The sequence below is a fragment of the Hemibagrus wyckioides genome, linkage group LG07 (assembly GCF_019097595.1).
Source record: "Hemibagrus wyckioides isolate EC202008001 linkage group LG07, SWU_Hwy_1.0, whole genome shotgun sequence".
In the NCBI taxonomy this organism is placed as follows: domain Eukaryota; kingdom Metazoa; phylum Chordata; class Actinopteri; order Siluriformes; family Bagridae; genus Hemibagrus; species Hemibagrus wyckioides.
Window position 1 is genome coordinate 1160288 of NC_080716.1, and position 17545 is coordinate 1177832.

General features: G+C 40.9%; 3 protein-coding genes across 3 annotated transcripts; 1 reads left to right on the forward strand and 2 right to left on the reverse strand.

The window, feature by feature from the left end:
* Window positions 1-1500: 1500 nt before the first annotated feature.
* On the reverse strand, window positions 1501-4237 carry LOC131356802 (C-type lectin lectoxin-Enh7-like). The gene is made up of 2 exons (XM_058396008.1): window positions 4035-4237; window positions 1501-2713 (listed from the first exon to the last, which is right to left on the reverse strand). The coding sequence occupies exon 2, from the start codon at window positions 2686-2688 to the stop codon at window positions 1963-1965; it is 726 nt and encodes a 241-aa protein (XP_058251991.1). The 5' UTR covers window positions 2689-2713; window positions 4035-4237; the 3' UTR covers window positions 1501-1962.
* Window positions 4238-4830: 593 nt separating this feature from the next.
* LOC131356805 (protein shisa-like-2A) lies at window positions 4831-7444 on the reverse strand. Its single transcript, XM_058396010.1, has 3 exons — window positions 6915-7444; window positions 5742-5878; window positions 4831-5579 (listed from the first exon to the last, which is right to left on the reverse strand). Exons 1-3 carry the CDS (start codon window positions 7094-7096, stop codon window positions 5410-5412), a joined length of 489 nt encoding a protein of 162 aa, XP_058251993.1. The 5' UTR covers window positions 7097-7444; the 3' UTR covers window positions 4831-5409.
* Window positions 7445-9906: 2462 nt separating this feature from the next.
* On the forward strand, window positions 9907-17171 carry slc1a7a (solute carrier family 1 member 7a). Its single transcript, XM_058395997.1, has 11 exons — window positions 9907-10116; window positions 10673-10752; window positions 12216-12431; window positions 13634-13676; window positions 13769-14000; window positions 14842-14941; window positions 15071-15304; window positions 15576-15770; window positions 15861-15995; window positions 16100-16199; window positions 16320-17171. Exons 1-11 carry the CDS (start codon window positions 9961-9963, stop codon window positions 16584-16586), a joined length of 1758 nt encoding a protein of 585 aa, XP_058251980.1. The 5' UTR covers window positions 9907-9960; the 3' UTR covers window positions 16587-17171.
* Window positions 17172-17545: the final 374 nt, after the last annotated feature.

Below are 17545 nucleotides of genomic sequence, written 5' to 3' on the forward strand. Positions count from 1 at the left end.
GATGAAGTCAGGAAGGCTTTGAAGAGGATGAAAAGTGGAAAGGCAGTTGGTCCTGACGACATCCCGGTGGAGGTCTAGAAGTGTCTAGTAGAGGCAGCAGTGGAATTTTTAACTAGTCTGTTTAACAGGGTTTTAGAGAGTGAGAAGATGTCTGAGGAATGGAGAAGAAGTGTATTAGTGACGATCTTTATGAATAAGGGTGACATGCAGAGTTGCAGTAACTGTAGGGGGATAAAGTTGATGAGCCATACAATGAAGCTATGGGAAAGAGTAGTGGAAGCTAGGTTAAGGAAGGTAGTGGAAATTTGTGAGCAGCAGTATGGCTTCATGCCCAGAAAGAGCACAACAGATGCAATTTTTGCTCTGAGAATGTTGATGGAGAAGTATAGGGATGGTCAGAGAGAGTTGCACTGTGTGTTTGTAGACTTGGAGAAAGCGTATGACAGGGTGCCAAGAGAAGAGCTGTGGTACTGTATGAGGAAGTCAGGAGTAGCAGAGAAGTATGTCAGAGTGGTGCAGGACATGTATGAGAGGAGCAGGACAGTGGTGAGGTGTGCTGTAGGGCAGACAGAGGAGTTCAAAGTGGAGGTGGGACTGCATCAGGGATCGGCTCTGAGCCCCTTCCTGTCTGCTATGGTGATGGACCAGTTGTCAGAGGAGGTCAGACAGGAGTCTCCTTGGACAATGATGTTTGCAGATGACATTGTGATCTGTAGTGAGAGCAGGGAGCAGGTGGAGGAGAACCTGGAGAGGTGGAGGTTTGCGCTGGAGAGAAGAGGAATGAAAGTCAGTCGTAGTAAGACTGAGTACATGTGTGTGAATGAAAGGGAGGGAAGTGGAACAGTAAAATTACAGGGTGAAGAGGTGAAGAAGGTACAGGAGTTTAAGTACTTGGGGTCAATAGTCCAGAGTAACGGAGAGTGTGGGAAAGAGGTAAAGAAGCGAGTGCAGGCAGGTTGGAATGGGTGGAGAAAGATGTCAGGAGTTCTGTGTGATAGAAACATTTCAGCGAGAATCAAGGGGAAGGTGTACAGGACAGTGGTGAGACCAGCCATGCTGTATGGTTTAGAGACAGTATCACAGAGACAGGAGTCAGAGCTGGAGGTAGCAGAGCTGAAGATGTTGGGGTTCTCTTTGGGAGTGACAAGGTTGGACAGGATTAGGAACGAGTACATCAGAGGGACAGCTCATGTTGGACGTTTGGGGGACAAAGTTAGAGAGGCCAGGTTAAGATGGTTTGGACATGTCCAGAGGAGGGAGAGTGACTATATTGGTAGGAGAATGTTGGACATGGAGCTGCCAGGCAGGAGGAAAGGAGGAAGGCCAAAGAGGAGGTGTATGGATATAATAAATGAGGATATGAAGCTAGTGGGTGTAAGTGTTGAGGATGCAGAAGATAGGGATAGGTGGAGAGAGATGATTCACTGTGGCGACCCCTGAAGGGAAAAGCCGAAAGAAGAAGAAGAAGAAGAAGAAAGAAGAAGACACAAAGTAGTAACAAGTCGACGCTATGACCTCTGGCTCCATGACGATTTATTTAAAACACATGTAAATGAGGATTAAGCACTAAAGGAAATGATTACAGCTTTTAACAATACATTTAAACCCCAGGCAACGAGTGAACAGTCTTCATTTCTCCTTCAAACGTCAAAGTCAAACAGATGCAAGCAAAAAAAATATATAACATTAAAGAAGAAAATGTCCATATATATTGAAGTACATGCTTATAAATATGAACAAATGAACAAAAAGTCAATAGATATAATATATATCAGATATAATCATTGCAAAAATATTACACTTACAGCAGATTTTTATTTAATCCACATTTAAAGGGGGAAAAAAAGCATGAAGGCTTCATTTCTAAGCTAAATAATTAAATATTAATAATCAACACAAACTACACACAGAGCTGAGGAGGTCATCTGTCCAGAGAGTTCTGGAAACTTCCAGAGAAATATATCAATAGCAGAGGAAGTTGAGCTTCTCGTCGCAGCGTCGGTTCTCCCAGAGGCGTGTGATGGTGTTGCGAGCTCCACAGCGGTAGCGTTGCGCCGGACATGAGGGCATGACAGAAACCAGGCTGTCCAGCGGGGTCTTGCTCACACTGAGCCACTGTCCATCCATGAAGTGAAGGCCGGTCCAAATGCTGGCTGTTTGGGTTTGTATATTTTCAGCCAGGGTGAGTTGAAGTGCAGAGACGGGACTGGCCAAGCCAGTGTAGTGAGTTTTGCAATAGTCCAGAGCTTCACCCCATGTCTTGTTTTCTTTCACTACGCTAACTCTCCAGAAGCAAAAGAAAGGCCACACGATTGCACAGCTCGCATCATTCCAGCCCACAGGAGTGAACGAGCCACAGTCCTCAGTTCCTTTCCAATTATCCGGCTGATCGAGGCGCCACTTGAAGAAATTCGTCGGTTCTCCGTCAGACCACTGCCAGATGTTTACACCTGCTTTGGTTCGATTTAACCCGATCCAAATATTCATAAGGTTTAATCCAACCGAAATGTTCACCAGCCTCTGGTTCTCCTCGTCTGAAGTGATGGTTGCCAGATCCATGTATTTTTCCCTGCAGTAGCTCTGAGCAGAAGTCCAGTTCATTTTTTGACTCGCGTAGATATATTCTCTTCTCTGACCCACAGCTGTGCCGCAGAGCAGGAGAAACACCGCCACCAGAAACGACTTCATCTCTGCTGACCGACGTGCCTGAGCTCTGTGTGGATAGTGAGAACTCATTTACAACCCATGCAAAAAGAGGAGCATTTAAACACCTCCAGGAACTCATTTACATTTTTTGAGTTGCGTTAGAGGACGTTCAGTTTTTTCTCACACTCGGTTCTAAGAATGTCATGCGTGAAGCAGCTTCATCCTGGAAAAAATAAAACAAAAAAAAAAACAAGAAGAAAGGAAAAATGACCCTGAGATTAAATGCAGAAGAAACCTTGAGAGGAACGAGGCGTAGGGTTTGAGTCACTGTTGCTCAGTCGGTAGCAAAGAAAATGAAGTTTCTGAAATGAAAAGCTTAGGGTTGAGGAGATGAGAATGTTGGAGGAAGAAGAAGATCCTCAGCAGAACCCTTATCTCATTGTCAATCAACTATTGAAAATCTGCAGCCTTCAGCAAGCTTGTCAGTAGTGCCGGTTGCCAGATCTGTATTGTTCTTTCCTGCAGTAATTCTCAGCAGCTTGATGATTTTTAATAGTAGATGTTGTCATAAAGCAGCTTTAAACAGGTTAACAGGAACCCCAGATTAACAGGAAACTCATGTTCTCCTGGGGATTTATGGGATGAAGGGATAACAAATACAATACAGTATGCAGATTTATGATAGATAGACTGCAGTTTCCCTTTAGACCACAATCCCAGATTTGGTGTTTTCTATTAAATATAATACAAAATATATATAAAACAATATAATATAATCTACAGCACCCTTGCAGCAGCAGACCCATTTATCAGTAGTCAGGGTTGCCAGATCCATATATTTTCTTCCTGAGCATAAAGCCTGGAACATAAATATATATATATATACAGCTCTGGAAAAAAATAAGAGACCACTGCAAAATAATGAGTATCTTATGTTTTTTTCTTACAGGTTCAAGTATTGGTAAGATGAACAGATTTGTTTAATTTTTTGTGAACTGCTGACAATATTTCTCCTAAATTCAAAATAAAATAACTATTTCTACATCTGCATGTGTTTTGGCTCCATGCTCTCCACCAGTTTCTTACATTGCTGTTGGATATATACTTTATACCACTCTTTTTGCAAAAAAAAGCAAACAGCTCAGCTTTGCTTGATGGTTTGTGACCATCCATCTTCCTCTTGATGACATTCCGGAGGTTTCAATAGGGTTCACATCTGGAGACTGGGCAGTGGTCTTAATTTTTTCCAGAGCAGTATATGTATATATGTATATATATATATATATATATATATATATATATATATATATATATATATATATATATATATATAACTCACACATGCCTCATGTTTGCTCCATTTAGGGATGGAATGAGAATTCGCTTACATCACATGCAAATCTGGACAACCTCCAGCATCAGGCAGGGCTTCATTTCAACCGTTAATGGACAGCAGGAACCGTTTCTGACATGAAAGAAATAAATGGAAATAAATATTACAGATGAGTTTATATACAGATTTTTATATTTATTTATTTTTAATTTTAAAATTTAATTAACTCATTAAATTAATTATCTCATAAATAATAATAATATCATTATTGGTTCCAAGAATATGTATTCAAATATTATTTGAATATATATTTATATATATTTAATAATATTATAATATAAAATTTATAGTTTATAATATATATATATATATATATATATATATATATATATATATATATATATATATATATATATATTTATATTATATTTATATTATATATAAATATATTATATAAATATATAATATAAATATAATTTATATTATATTTATATATATATATTTATATTATATTTATTATATATAAATATAAAATATATATTTTTAAATTTATTATTATTTATTTCTGTTTTTTTTTTTTGTTGGTTCCAATTGTGCATTCTAATATTTGTATTTATTTATTTATTTATTTATTTATTTCTAATATATATATATATATATATATATATATATATATATATATATATATATATTTATATCACTTGAAAAACCCACCAAAAAATGCACAAAAATGTAAAATAAAAAATGTAAATATTAAAAATGTATTCAATTATTAGAAAGGATTTAACTATTAGAAATGTTTCACCGAATAATACATTTTTAAAAAAAAAACATTTTCTGAACATAAATTTTAAATCCACATATATATCATATGAATGATCCAATAATATATATATAAAACTGATTTTTTTTATTATTTTTTATTGCGCATGAATGAGCTCACAGAGATGCAAGGGGCAAATTCAACTATTTAGAATGTTAAAACCTGGGATATATGATTATAAATAGTTAATAAATAGTTCATTAATCAAATGATATATGTGCCTAGTATGATCTATTGATCTTTAGTGGCATTAGTATCAGACAGAGCTCTAATACTATTCTGTAGCATGACCTCCAGCAGCATTCCTCCTTTTATTCCTGTCTCTCCGGCTGAAAAGAAGCCTCTGAGAGACAGTGTCAGTGAGAGTGTCTCAGGATCCGTGATCGAGCAGGAATCCTGAGCCTGAAAGCAAAAAAACAGATAATGTTTCACAACGGAATAAATTTCTGTCTCGATCTCAGGTTCCAGTCCTCTCTGACTTCAGCACTCTGTCATTTGTGTCGTGTTTCATGACTCTTCAGTCAGTCTGAAATGGAAAAAAGGAAGTCCTCCAGTAGGAGCGTGATTGGATTCTTCCTCTGAATCTAGTCCCTCCTGGACCCGGCTCTTACGAGGGTCCTTCAGCATTCACTCTGGCCATGGTGACCCTGAAGCAGGGCTGAAACAGACGCTCGGGCTCGCCTCGCTGCTCGGCACAGTGCAGTTTGCTGCTCGGGAAATGTTTGTGGAAACCCTGAGGGCCGGCGGAATGGCTGGGGGCGGGACTCGGCTCACATCCTGCATCGCAAGACACAAAATACATCATATACATCACATTATATGTATTATTTAAATATAATTAAAAACAAATATTAATAAGAATTATCTGTACAAGTGAAAATAAATATCTAAAAATATTTTTATGAATATATATAGGTTTTAGCGTGACGTTTTGCTGACCTGGCTCTCTGAGAGGAAGGCCGCTGTCCAGCCGACTGGGTTTGGTGTTGATGAAGAGGATGCAGAGGACGCACACGGTGATGAGGAAGGCCAAGAGGACAACCGCGGCGATGGACAGACCTACAAGAGCACCGATACTGGAAGGGCAGAGGGAGTGGAAGTCACCTGCAGTACTGATGTTCCTTCAGCACACCACTAGAGGGCACCAGCATCTGTTACTGTTACTGAGTCCCGTTACAGCTAACGTTACAGGTGTAGATTGTAATGTATTGAGCATCTTTGTCCAATCAGCATCAAAGATTTGGGATTTTTGAGATTATTACTTGTAACATTTTACTTGAAATAACGTAAAATGGTTTTGGTTTTTTTTCCCCCTCGTGTCCATTTTATTTATGTCATAATGGGTTCATCAACAACTTTGAGACTTTAATCAATAAAGTTTGTCACAGAGACAGAAATTCTACTCTGTAAATCCAGCTCATCCAGGGCAGTGATATAAATCACGTGGATAAATGGATGGACAGCACAATAAAGCAGTTACTATTGTGCAAGATGGCAAAGATGATAAAGCATTTATTATTATATTATATTATTATTATCATTGTTGTGTACATTTAGGTGTAGATGTTGTCCGGCTTTCAATCAGGCTTCGTTTTTATATGCGGTGTTTATATGAGGATTTTGCAATAAACCAAAAATAAAATAAAATAAAATAAAATAAAATAAAATAAAAGTAAATTAAATAAAATGTAATTAAATAAATAAATATTTAAATAAATAAAAATTTAATTAAATAAAATTAAAAAGTATACTATTTTATAATGTACAATGCATGTTTGATTTATTCCTGTTTTATTTATTTATTTGTTTGTTTTATTTTGTATAGGTTACACACCTTTCACTTTTTACTCTAAACCAAATTCACTACAGATTCATTTTGAAAGCTTCAACAGGTGTGTGTGTGTGTGTGTGTGTGTGTGTGTAAGATATATATATATAGAGAGAGAGAGAGAGAGAGAGAGAGACAGACAGACAGACAGATAGATAGATAGATAGATAGATAGATAGATAGATAGATAGATAGATAGATAGATAGATAGATAGATAGATGTAGAGTGAAGCATTTATATATATATATATATATATATATAAATATAAACATAGTCTCCTTACCTGAGCCACCACATGTACCCATACTCGTATGGGAAGAAGCTGTTGGGATCGTCGCAGCAGTATTTCACGTCGTTGAAGCCACAGCAGAACTGCGCGCGCTCGTCGCCGCCGGCTCTCGGGCATGTGAAGGCGCGCACGAGCTCCTGCTCCGCGGTGTAGTAGCTCGAGCACACGGCGCTCATTCTCACATCTCTCTCTCTCTCTCTTTTAACAATTATAACAACAATTATCCTTTCTTTTCTTTCCTCGGTGTCTTCTTCTTCTTCTTCTTTAAATAGATGTAGTCACCGCTGTTCAAAACACTTCATATGGTGTGTGTGTGTGTGATTCATTCCGCATTTATACTGCAGCGCTGCTGAATTCTGTCCCCTGATTGGTCACGAGCTGAACCGACGGCACCATAATCTTCGATTCGAAAGCAAAAGTTTTCCCTTTAATCCCTGTAGATAGGGTGATTATTTAACAGGAATGGAAGGAGTCTCCAGTGTCAGACTTTCTTCAGGGTGTGGTGCTGGTAGAGGAAAAATAAACAGCCTACACAGCTGTGGCTGATTATTCTCCTGTAACAACACAACAAACAGTGCTACTGAATCAGTACTGAGTTATAACAATATGGACGTCACTCAGGGTTCTTATTACGTATAAGGCGTCATTTTGGAGAAGATGTTAGAGAAAGTCTCCGCCCCCATAGAGAAAAGTTGTATAAAATTTTTTAAAGAAGAGATGAATTGTAAGGCACTCTAGATAAGGGCGTCTCCCATATGCCAGAAATGTAAATGAAAGCAACAAGATGCTACCACCACCATGCTTCACTGCAGAAAGCAAGGCCCTTAACCATCAACTGTATAAAAAAATGATTTATAAATTGCAAGATGCTGTGAAGTAGAGTGTCTGCTGGATTAAAGGACGCTACCACCACCATGCTTCACTGCACCTTGAACCGTTATTCTACTTCAGTTCACACACACCAACCGAAGTCCGTCATGAGTTTTCTCAAACTAGGACGCCTTAAAACTTGGTGGCTCATGTGGTTAAGGCACTGGGTTGTTGATCGGGGTTCAAGCTCCAGCACCACCAACCTCCACTGTTGGGCAAGGCTCTTAACCCTCTCTGCTCCAGTATCATAGCTGCCCCTGCGCTCTGACCCCAACTTTCTCAGCTGGGATGTGCAAAAAAAAGAATTCCACTGTGATGTACAGTATGTGTGGCGACAATAAAGGCCTCGGTTCTAAACTGCGCTGCTGTTACACTGTCTAAATCTTTCCACGTCAATGAACGACTGGGTTTTTCTAAACCATAGAGGAGCTATTGTGAATCGAGTGGACACGGCATTCATCAAATAAACACTTTTCATCTTAATTAAAACTGCAGCTGTGCATTCAGACTCTTTAAAATAACGAAGCGACCCTCGAGATAATTTCATTCCTGGAACGTCGGCTTTTATCGGGAAAATGAAAGCCATGCCGAGGAGCAGGTATAATGACTTCCGATTATTAAAAAGAGACCCACACAAAACAAAGTGAAATTGCCCAGAACAGCCTTGGAGTATTGTTCCTATTTTTCCTCTTAGAGCCAAGACCAGCAATTCATCATTGAATGGCATTTAAAATGCACTCCAACGAAGGACAAAAAAGCACTGCATATGGAACCAGACCTTGAGAGCGCAGGCAATAAAAGCAGGACGTGTCACGAGGAAATCGTCAGAGCGAAGAATGTCATCGATGCATTTGTTTTGAGAAAGCGGAGCATCCACTTTTCACAAAAGGGTTCTTTGCTGCTTAAATGCAGTCTCACATTTTAAGCTAAGAGCTGAAGGAGTCTCTAGTTTCAGTGCTTTATAACACGTCTCCAGGATTTCTCTGATTTCTGGCCTTAGCTCCTCCTGGGACGTTTCTCGCTTTCATCTTAAATCCATTTATTGGAAGATTTCAGCAGCTTGACATTTCGGAAAGCAACATGTGGTGTCTGCTGAACGATTTGCTCTTTTCCCCGCTCGTTTTTCAATGAGGCTGAGAAAGGTTTTGATTTTTTTTCCGAATATACATCAATTGCCATTTCATGCTATTGTTTCGTTCAGAACAGTAAAGTTGAAGTAGTGCTCTCTGTGTGTGATTCATTACATTTACAGCTTCGTGGATGCATTTATTTGGATTCATTTTGGCAGCACAATGATTTTCTTCAGTGCTGGAGAAACATTAGTCTGCTCGAGCGGCAGCTTTGACACTCGCTCTCTAATGATGATGAAGTACAGCGTTCGGGGAAATTACCCAGAGAGGCTCTGCTGCATGGAGATACACTCGGGGGAAACAAATGATGTCCTCTGATTGCTTTGTTAAGAAAGGACACGCTGTGTTATAAAACCTTCCTATAAATAAATACGGTCATTTAGAGAAAGTATAAACCTTTTTTTTTGGACATTTCCATCTCGTTTTTCGAAGATATCTTAACTACAAACTAGATGTAGTTACCTTCTGTCTTGTGATTGGTTGATTAAAACACCTTCTGTGATGTGACTGGCTCCTGGATAGTGACATCATAGAAAGATATAGGAAGTATTTTACACACTATTGCCTGCTAAGTAATACAAGCTGTTCTGATTGTGGGGTGGAGCTGCAGATTGTCCTACTGTCACCCTGACTCTACACACACACACACACACACACACACAGCTCTCTCAGTGTTTGTTTCGGTTTAAGGTTGAGTGAAACTGTATAGATTGTCGCTTTTCTTTCCTCGTCTATATTTCCACCAACAATCCCTTTTCCAATTGTCCACAGATCCTTAATCCAGCTCCAGATCCCTAATAGGATCGCTGGTATTAACCCCAGGACGGTGCAGCCAGCTGTCGAGGAGCCCCCCTAGTGGCCGAGAGGGACATAAAGCCAGACACTGAATACTCCCCCTGGCAGTGTGATGGGATTTACTCTTATAAACAGTCACCAGTCGAGAGTGGACTTCACGGAGTGGTTCGTCCTGCCTCCGGTCTCTCTGGCAGTGGTTCCTTCTCTGTCTGCATGGCAGCTTGATTTGACTTGTGTGTGTGTAAATGCTTCGAGGACGTGACACCATGCCCCCGGGCGCCATGTGGAGCCGGGCGAAGAACGTATGCCAGCAGAACGGCCTCCTGATCCTGTCCGTGCTGGCTGTGGTGGTCGGCTGCCTGCTGGGATTCTTCCTACGTTCCAAACATCTCTCTGAACAGGTCAGTCTTTCTTTACTCATCAGCTCTCTTTCTTTCTACCTTGATAAATTCGTTTGAAAATCCAGCATCGTGTCAGGAGACAGTGTTATTAATGTGAATGGAGCTTGAACTCCATTAGACCTTCGGCTAAGAACTGATCATGAACGTAACCCTTGCTCATTATCAACAGCATGACTTTAGCATTATTTCAAGCACTGATGCTTCAACCTGTTAATCTTCCTACAGTTTCTGCGCCATGTAATTGAACAGTGTTCTGAGATGTGTACACCAACGTTCAGGATACACCGTGCAACACCTCCAAAACAAGTTGTTTCCTCACTCTTGCCTTCCCTCATGCTTGTGTAGAAAGAGCAAAAGCACTAATATATAAAAGGCTAATGAAAAAAGCGACTGTAGAGCAAGATAGGCCCCTAGGGGTGGAGCTTAAACCATCTACAGAGTTCTTCTACAGAGAGAGATTTTATGAAACGTGCAAAACTAGCTCAAGGTCTCATACTGATAAAAGAATCTTCTTATATCACATTATCCTTTCATCTCCGATGCTCTGTTCTGCTAGGAGGTGAAGTACTTCCAGTTTCCCGGAGAGCTGCTCATGAGGATGCTGAAGATGCTCATCCTGCCTCTTGTTGTCTCCAGGTAAGAGCACCACCGAGTGAGTATGCTGCGTATTTCAAGGACTAAAAACGATGAATAATATCCGGCATGCAAGAGAACAAAAACAACAACAACAACAACTACAAGAAGGACAGAAAAGTAGAGCTGCAAGCAGCGACTGACGGGCTCAAGCACTTATCACTTCTCAAACAAGAAAGTACACTACTTAAGACATAATGATTATAGTACTTACCCGCGGAAGTGAATGTAAGTAAGGAAAAACAGTGTGTCTGTGAATTACAGCTCTGAATTGAAACTTTTTTTCCCGCTTGAAAGGGAATTGTGAAAAGGAAGTATCGAACAAGTGGCTATTTTCTGGCTTTTAAGCAGTTTCTGTTAAAGTGGATGCCGGGCAGCTTGTAGCTCTTCTACAGAATGGTGGCATTCATGCACCCTTTTCTTTTCCGGAGGAAAGTGAAGAGAAAATAGCTTTCGTTTTTTTTTGTTGTTGACCGTAGAAGTAAGCTTTTTTTCTGTAAAATGAAATGGGATTGATCAAGGGGCATGTGCAGGTTCAGAGACCAGCTGAGCCTCAGATACATAACACACTCCGGCTAAAGCAAATATCCCATTTCCTAATTTTGGTTGGAACGAGAACGAATCTTTCTACATTGGAAATATACACATGAAATAAATGATGAAGTAATTTAGATAAGCTTAGCTGTGGAAGTGGAAACTCAGCAGCAGTTAAAGCAGTAGTATGTTTTCTGGTACTTTTAAAAATCTTCAGTACAGCTTGCTGGTTTTTCTGAAAAGTTTCCATGATGGGACTGAAACTGGTTATAAACAGTTTATAGTCAGAGCAATAATCATTTTCTCACAATATGGCAGAGGCAGTAGAAGAGACGTGAGCAAGAATTTCTCAGGATTAGTGTAATGCTCCTGTGGAGGAGAGGTGCACTGGAGTAAAGCTCCAGATGGTCCAAAACTCCATCAGAATCAGGCGCTATTGGACTTAATCCCATCTAGCTGAGACACACTTACATGCACACACACACAGATGATATGGCGTGTAATAAACATGAAAACCACCACATTGATGTCTTTTTGCCTTCAGGGAGGGAACCATCAGCCTGGCTCGTGTGCTTTGAGACTGATTTGGAAGTGCACTCACGTTTCAGTTTCTAATATGTAGAAACTATTTGTGAGAGATTGCATCAAATCAGAGTGGCTATGCATCACGCTTGTTGGCGATTTCAAGCCGAGGCAGTTCATGTCACTATCTTGAGGACAATCTTTGTTGTTGGTGGTGTTTTTTTTTTTTTTTGGTTTCTCGAAATTAAAGATCTTGTCTTGCTGCTGTCATTTTACAATTTGGTCTGTCGCACAATAGGAAAACTTACTGAATGGTAGAAAGCATTGATGCTGGAGATTCATTCCATAAATATTAAATAAAGCACCAAAATCCATTTCTGTTATTTTATTAGTTTTATTTCTGCCCCTAGTTTGATGTCCGGTCTGGCTGCACTGGACGCTAAATGCTCGAGCCGCTTGGGCATCATGACTATCTCCTACTACCTGTGGACCACCTTTGTAGCAGTAGTAGTGGGCATCGTCCTAGTGATCATCATCCACCCGGGTGGAGCGGCCCAGAAGGAGGACTCGGAGGATGGAGGCAAGCCGATCATGAGCTCTGCGGACGCTCTGCTTGACCTCATCCGGTAAGAACCTTGTGCTTTCAAAGCAGTAACCCCTTATACTTATAAGACCTTGCTTAATATTTAACTATTATTGAAGAACTCTAGTGTGTTTAGTACATACTGGTCTGGACCAACTGCTGGGGTTAAACGGTTAGGATAAATTTTCCATGCTCTGATGTTGATGTTGTAGTGCCCCAATCAAGTGCCCCTCCCAATGGACAGGTCAAATCCCAAGACTGACTGACCGCCAGTGTTGGGCTCTTGAGAAAATTAACTAAACGCAATAAAATTCCAGTTGATTACTTGTCAAGTTCCAGTATGACCTTTCGGCATCTGAGCTACTTTCAAAAGTTTGTGGATCTTCATTCCAGTCTCATTGCGATTGACCGAATCGGTCTTTTTTGGATCTGAACTGAAAGCACTTTAATGATAAACTGATAGAGAGTGTTGAGCAACCATAACAGCTTTAATGCACCACCACTATGTCCACAAAACTGCAAGTGGTAAAATTCTCACAGCATGTTCTCAGGTTCTAAAAGTAGCATAAAGGCCACTAGGAGTTTGTCTGGTTCCATGCTGTGTTTTTGCTCCCAGATCTCCTTGTCTAATGTGGGATCTTTTCCTTATTCCCAGCCATTTGAGCCACATAGGCGAGAGAAGAGTCTTCTTGTGAATCCTTTTGCTAACACTGAGCTAATTAGAGGGAGAAAGAAGCGAGCAAGGGGACAAGTCTGTCTTTAACTTGGATCAGTAGGTCACTAGTGCAGTCGGTCAAGATCACGTTAAATAGAGCTTTACAGTTTAGAGAGCAAACGGTTCCTAAAATGGTGAACCCTCCTTAGGTGGCCTCCTTTGGTAAGTCACTCAGTAAGGGCGCTGATGCACAGCACAGGATTAGTAATTGCTTTGGTGGTGACTAATGGATGTTTTCTGGCCAACCTTTCGACAGTGTAAATGTGTTCAGAGTGTGTGACAGTGCATCATTTTCGTCATATTTCAAGTCATATGGCCTACAGAAATGTTGCAGATGATTACTCCGATCAGAGTGTCACTGTGGCATATTCCACAGGATGTCCAATTTTATCAGTAGGGACAGTAGCACTCACTGCAAAGACAAGTCCCAGGTTTATATTAAAGCATGGTAGAGCTTATATCTATGATAATCCTGCCACAGTGCAGCTGAAATCAAATAATTTAGCACATTATGTCTTTCTCTCGACTAGCAACATGTTTCCTGCCAACCTGGTCCAAGCTACCTTTCAACAGGTGAGATGTCATGGAGCAAAATATAATTCATCCTTGCTTCATTCTTTAATTGAATAACAAAGGTCTGTCATGTCTTTCCATGGTCTTTATAGTACCGTAGCAGGAGTATCCCCATCTTAAAGCCAAAGCCCACCGTGAACCAGGACCTGACAGAGTCCACAACCAGACGCATGCTTATCTACGGCATCCAGGACGACAATGGCACAGACATCCAGAGCTTCTCGTTGGACTTAACACCACCTCCAGATGTGGTGTTCAGGACGCTACCTGGGACTAGTGATGGCATGAATGTCCTGGGGATTGTCATCTTTTCAGCCACCATGGGTGAGTTCATGTTCTCGTTTGTTCTAACTGCGAGTCTACAGACAGGAATGAATTAGCGTAGGACCTTCAATAGAACGGAAGATGTAGCTCGGTGGTTAGGCATTGATCAGAAGGTTGCAAGTTCAAATCTCAGGACTGCCAAGTTGCCACTTCTGGGCCCTTGAGCAAGGCCCTCAAAAGACAGCTTGCACTGGATAAGGGCACACTTAAGATTGACTAGAGTGGATCTTAAGAGTTTAAAGCAGTGATTATCGTGAGCAGCTGTGTAGAATAACATGGGTGACAATAGTTAAAGCCTTTCCATAAGGCAGCAAAATGACTGGATTGTCGAGAGGGAATTGCGGTGCCTGATGTTAAAAGTCTTCTTTTATACAACTCAGTGCATTCATTCATGTTCAATCATTCGGAAAATGCTTTAAGCCAAAGCTAGTAAGGAGGAGAATCTAACTTGGGTATAGAGCAGCAAGAACACTTACATAGATTTACATCTTTCATTTATTCAACTGATCCGAGCAGATCAAGTTTAAGGGCCTTGCGCAAGAGCCCAATGATGGCCGGGATTTGAACTCCAATCAAAAAGCTCGAGATCCTTGTGGACAAGGAAACTAGCGAAAGTAGAATCTGCCTTTGTGCTTCCAAATTTGCACGGCTCGGTGCTTACCCCAAATGAACACACTTTATTACAGCTCTATCTTTGGTTCTCTGCTTTCTACCTTCCTTTATATTTGCTCACTTAAATCTCACTTTATTCTTGACGACTATTCCGCACTTGAAGTGGTCTTTGATAAACAGAAGTTAAATTTGCCATGTCAATAGCATTCATGATGTTTTATTTTTCTAGGAATCATGCTGGGAAGAATGGGACCCAATGGCAGTGCGCTGGTCAACTTCTGCCAGAGTTTAAATGAAGCAGTGTTGAAAATTGTAGCCATTGTTATCTGGTATGTCATTCTCCAGCACGTTTGATGGGAAATCTATACTAATACATCCCCATGACACATTTTCTATACCATATTGTACAGACAGTAGTTGTTTTCTACTCCAACAGTTCAGCTCTTACTCTCTCGCAGGTATTTCCCATTTGGGATCGTCTTTCTGGTGGCTGGAAAGATCTTGGAGATGGATGACCCCTCTGCCATGGGGAAGAAATTAGGTTTCTATGCTATCACCGTGGTTATCGGGCTGATCGTCCACGGTCTCTTCATCCTGCCCGCCATGTACTTCTTTATCACCAAGAAGAGCCCGATTGTTTACATCCGAGGCATTCTGCAGGCTCTGCTTATCTCACTGGCCACTTCTTCCAGGTGAAAACCTGATCACCACCAAGAGAGGGCTTTCAGGGGTCATTCCAGTTCCAGTTATTTGGTTGGACAGTGTTCCATCTGGCTCATTGAAAAAGTCAAACAGATTTCGCCATGTGTCCGTTCGATCCCAAAATTTCCTTTCCAGCATCACTTCTAGCTTGCTCATTAGGGAAAATTTAAATTTATATAGGGATTTCTGTAAACCTGCCTAGTGACAATGTCTGTTGCTGAACTGAAATAAATAATTTAATGCTCTGTTGGTTTGCTTCAGCTCTGCCACGCTGCCCATCACCTTTAAGTGCCTCCTGGAGAACAACCATATTGACCGACGTATCATCCGCTTTGTCTTACCCGTTGGAGCCACCATCAACATGGACGGTACAGCACTCTACGAGGCCGTGGCAGCGATCTTCATTGCTCAGGTCAACAACTATGAGCTGGACTTTGGCCAGATCATCACCATCAGGTATGGTGACGAAGTAGTTTTTGTACCACACAATATTGCCTCACATATGAGTTGATGCCAAAGAATGATAGGCTTTGGTTTGTCTGCCAGCATCACAGCCACAGCAGCCAGTATCGGTGCAGCAGGGATTCCTCAGGCTGGCTTGGTAACAATGGTGATCGTATTAACCTCAGTGGGGCTTCCTACTGATGACATCACATTGATAATCGCTGTGGATTGGGCCCTGTAAGTATCTCCTGTATATCCCTAAAAGACTTTCTTCACCATCAGCCTATTTCATGTATAACCTACAAATCTAGTTCTGGAAATTATATTTGCATCTATTTCAGGGACCGTTTCAGGACGATGGTGAACGTCATGGGAGATGCACTGGCCACTGGGATCATGGCACACATATGCAGGAAAGACTTTATGAAGGAGGGTGAAGAGGTGAGATCCAATGTAAAAACATCTCACTTAGACGGGTTTTATGAAGTTTAGCAATCGTCCAAGTCATCAGTTAGCGCTACATCATAGCACACTCATAATCTTGGCATGTCTGTATCGCAGATTCCACTGATCTGTGAAACTAAGCCCGGGTTAAGCGTCCAGAGGATGACGTCCTACCAGAGCAATGGCTGCTTCCAGGCTCCTCCGGTGTGCCCCGGGAGGCCTGAACAACTTTCTCCAGATGTGGCTCGCCTTGTACAGCTGGAAGAAGGAATCAGGCCGGAGAAGAAGCATAGGAAGTCCACGCACCACGTCAAGAGGAAAGTACAGGATCGAGATCGAGACCACTGCACTATCGACATGAACAGCCTTGAAACCAATGTCTAGACTCTAGATCGTTCAGATCTTGAGCACTTGAGGCATGCGCAAGAGACAAGTGCTAGCCATGTTATTTTGTCTCTTGGCATTCAAAATCCTTCTGCTGAAAGGCTAGTGGAGGTTAGAATGTGTGTGGAAACGTGAAACAGACCATCTAGGTTTGAAAAGAAGAAGAATCGATCTGGACCTACCTCTGGAACTTTCTCGACTATTGTTGCTCCTCACAAACACACAGCACATGTCAGGTTCTTTCAGCTGGTTATAGTAACCCACGCTGGGTACAAGAATGAGTGGTCTGTGACAATCCACTCGGTCAACATGGATGATGAAGGAACTGTTAGAGCACACCACGTTCACTGCTTCATCATGGGCAGGACATTTCATACCCTGCTGACTTTATTATTTTGTAAAGTTTGCTCTTGAGTTTATTAAGTATATTTGGCATTAGGGAGACAGTTTCATTTTCAAAACATGTTGTGAAGGATGTTCTGAAGAACCTTGAAAATGCAAACTAGTTCAAGAATTTTTCTCTGTTTTATTTATTGTGTAAACCCAGTTTTGTGGAGTTGGGTGGATTTCTTTCAATAAATCGTTCAAAAGGTGTTTATTACACAGAGACGTATGTATGATGGACGTGTGAGAGGAGTCCTCAGTGTCAGTGCTGCTAGCTTAGCGGTAGGATTTTACATCTTAAGTGAATATTATATCTCCTTAAAAATGGATGAAGCTGAAGAACAAAACAATGAGTTAACATTCCATTGCATTTTCTTTTTGAGTTTGAATCGTAATCATCGGAGAATAAACGAAATTCAGCCAAGGAAACAGACTGCGGAAAGACACCAGCTGCTGAGGGAGCTGAGGGAGAAAGCATCTTCTTGATGCTATCTGAAAGTGTGCGGTAGATGATAAATTACAACCCAACAACCCGTCCAAATAAGAGATAGGTCATCTACATACAATTGGGGTCT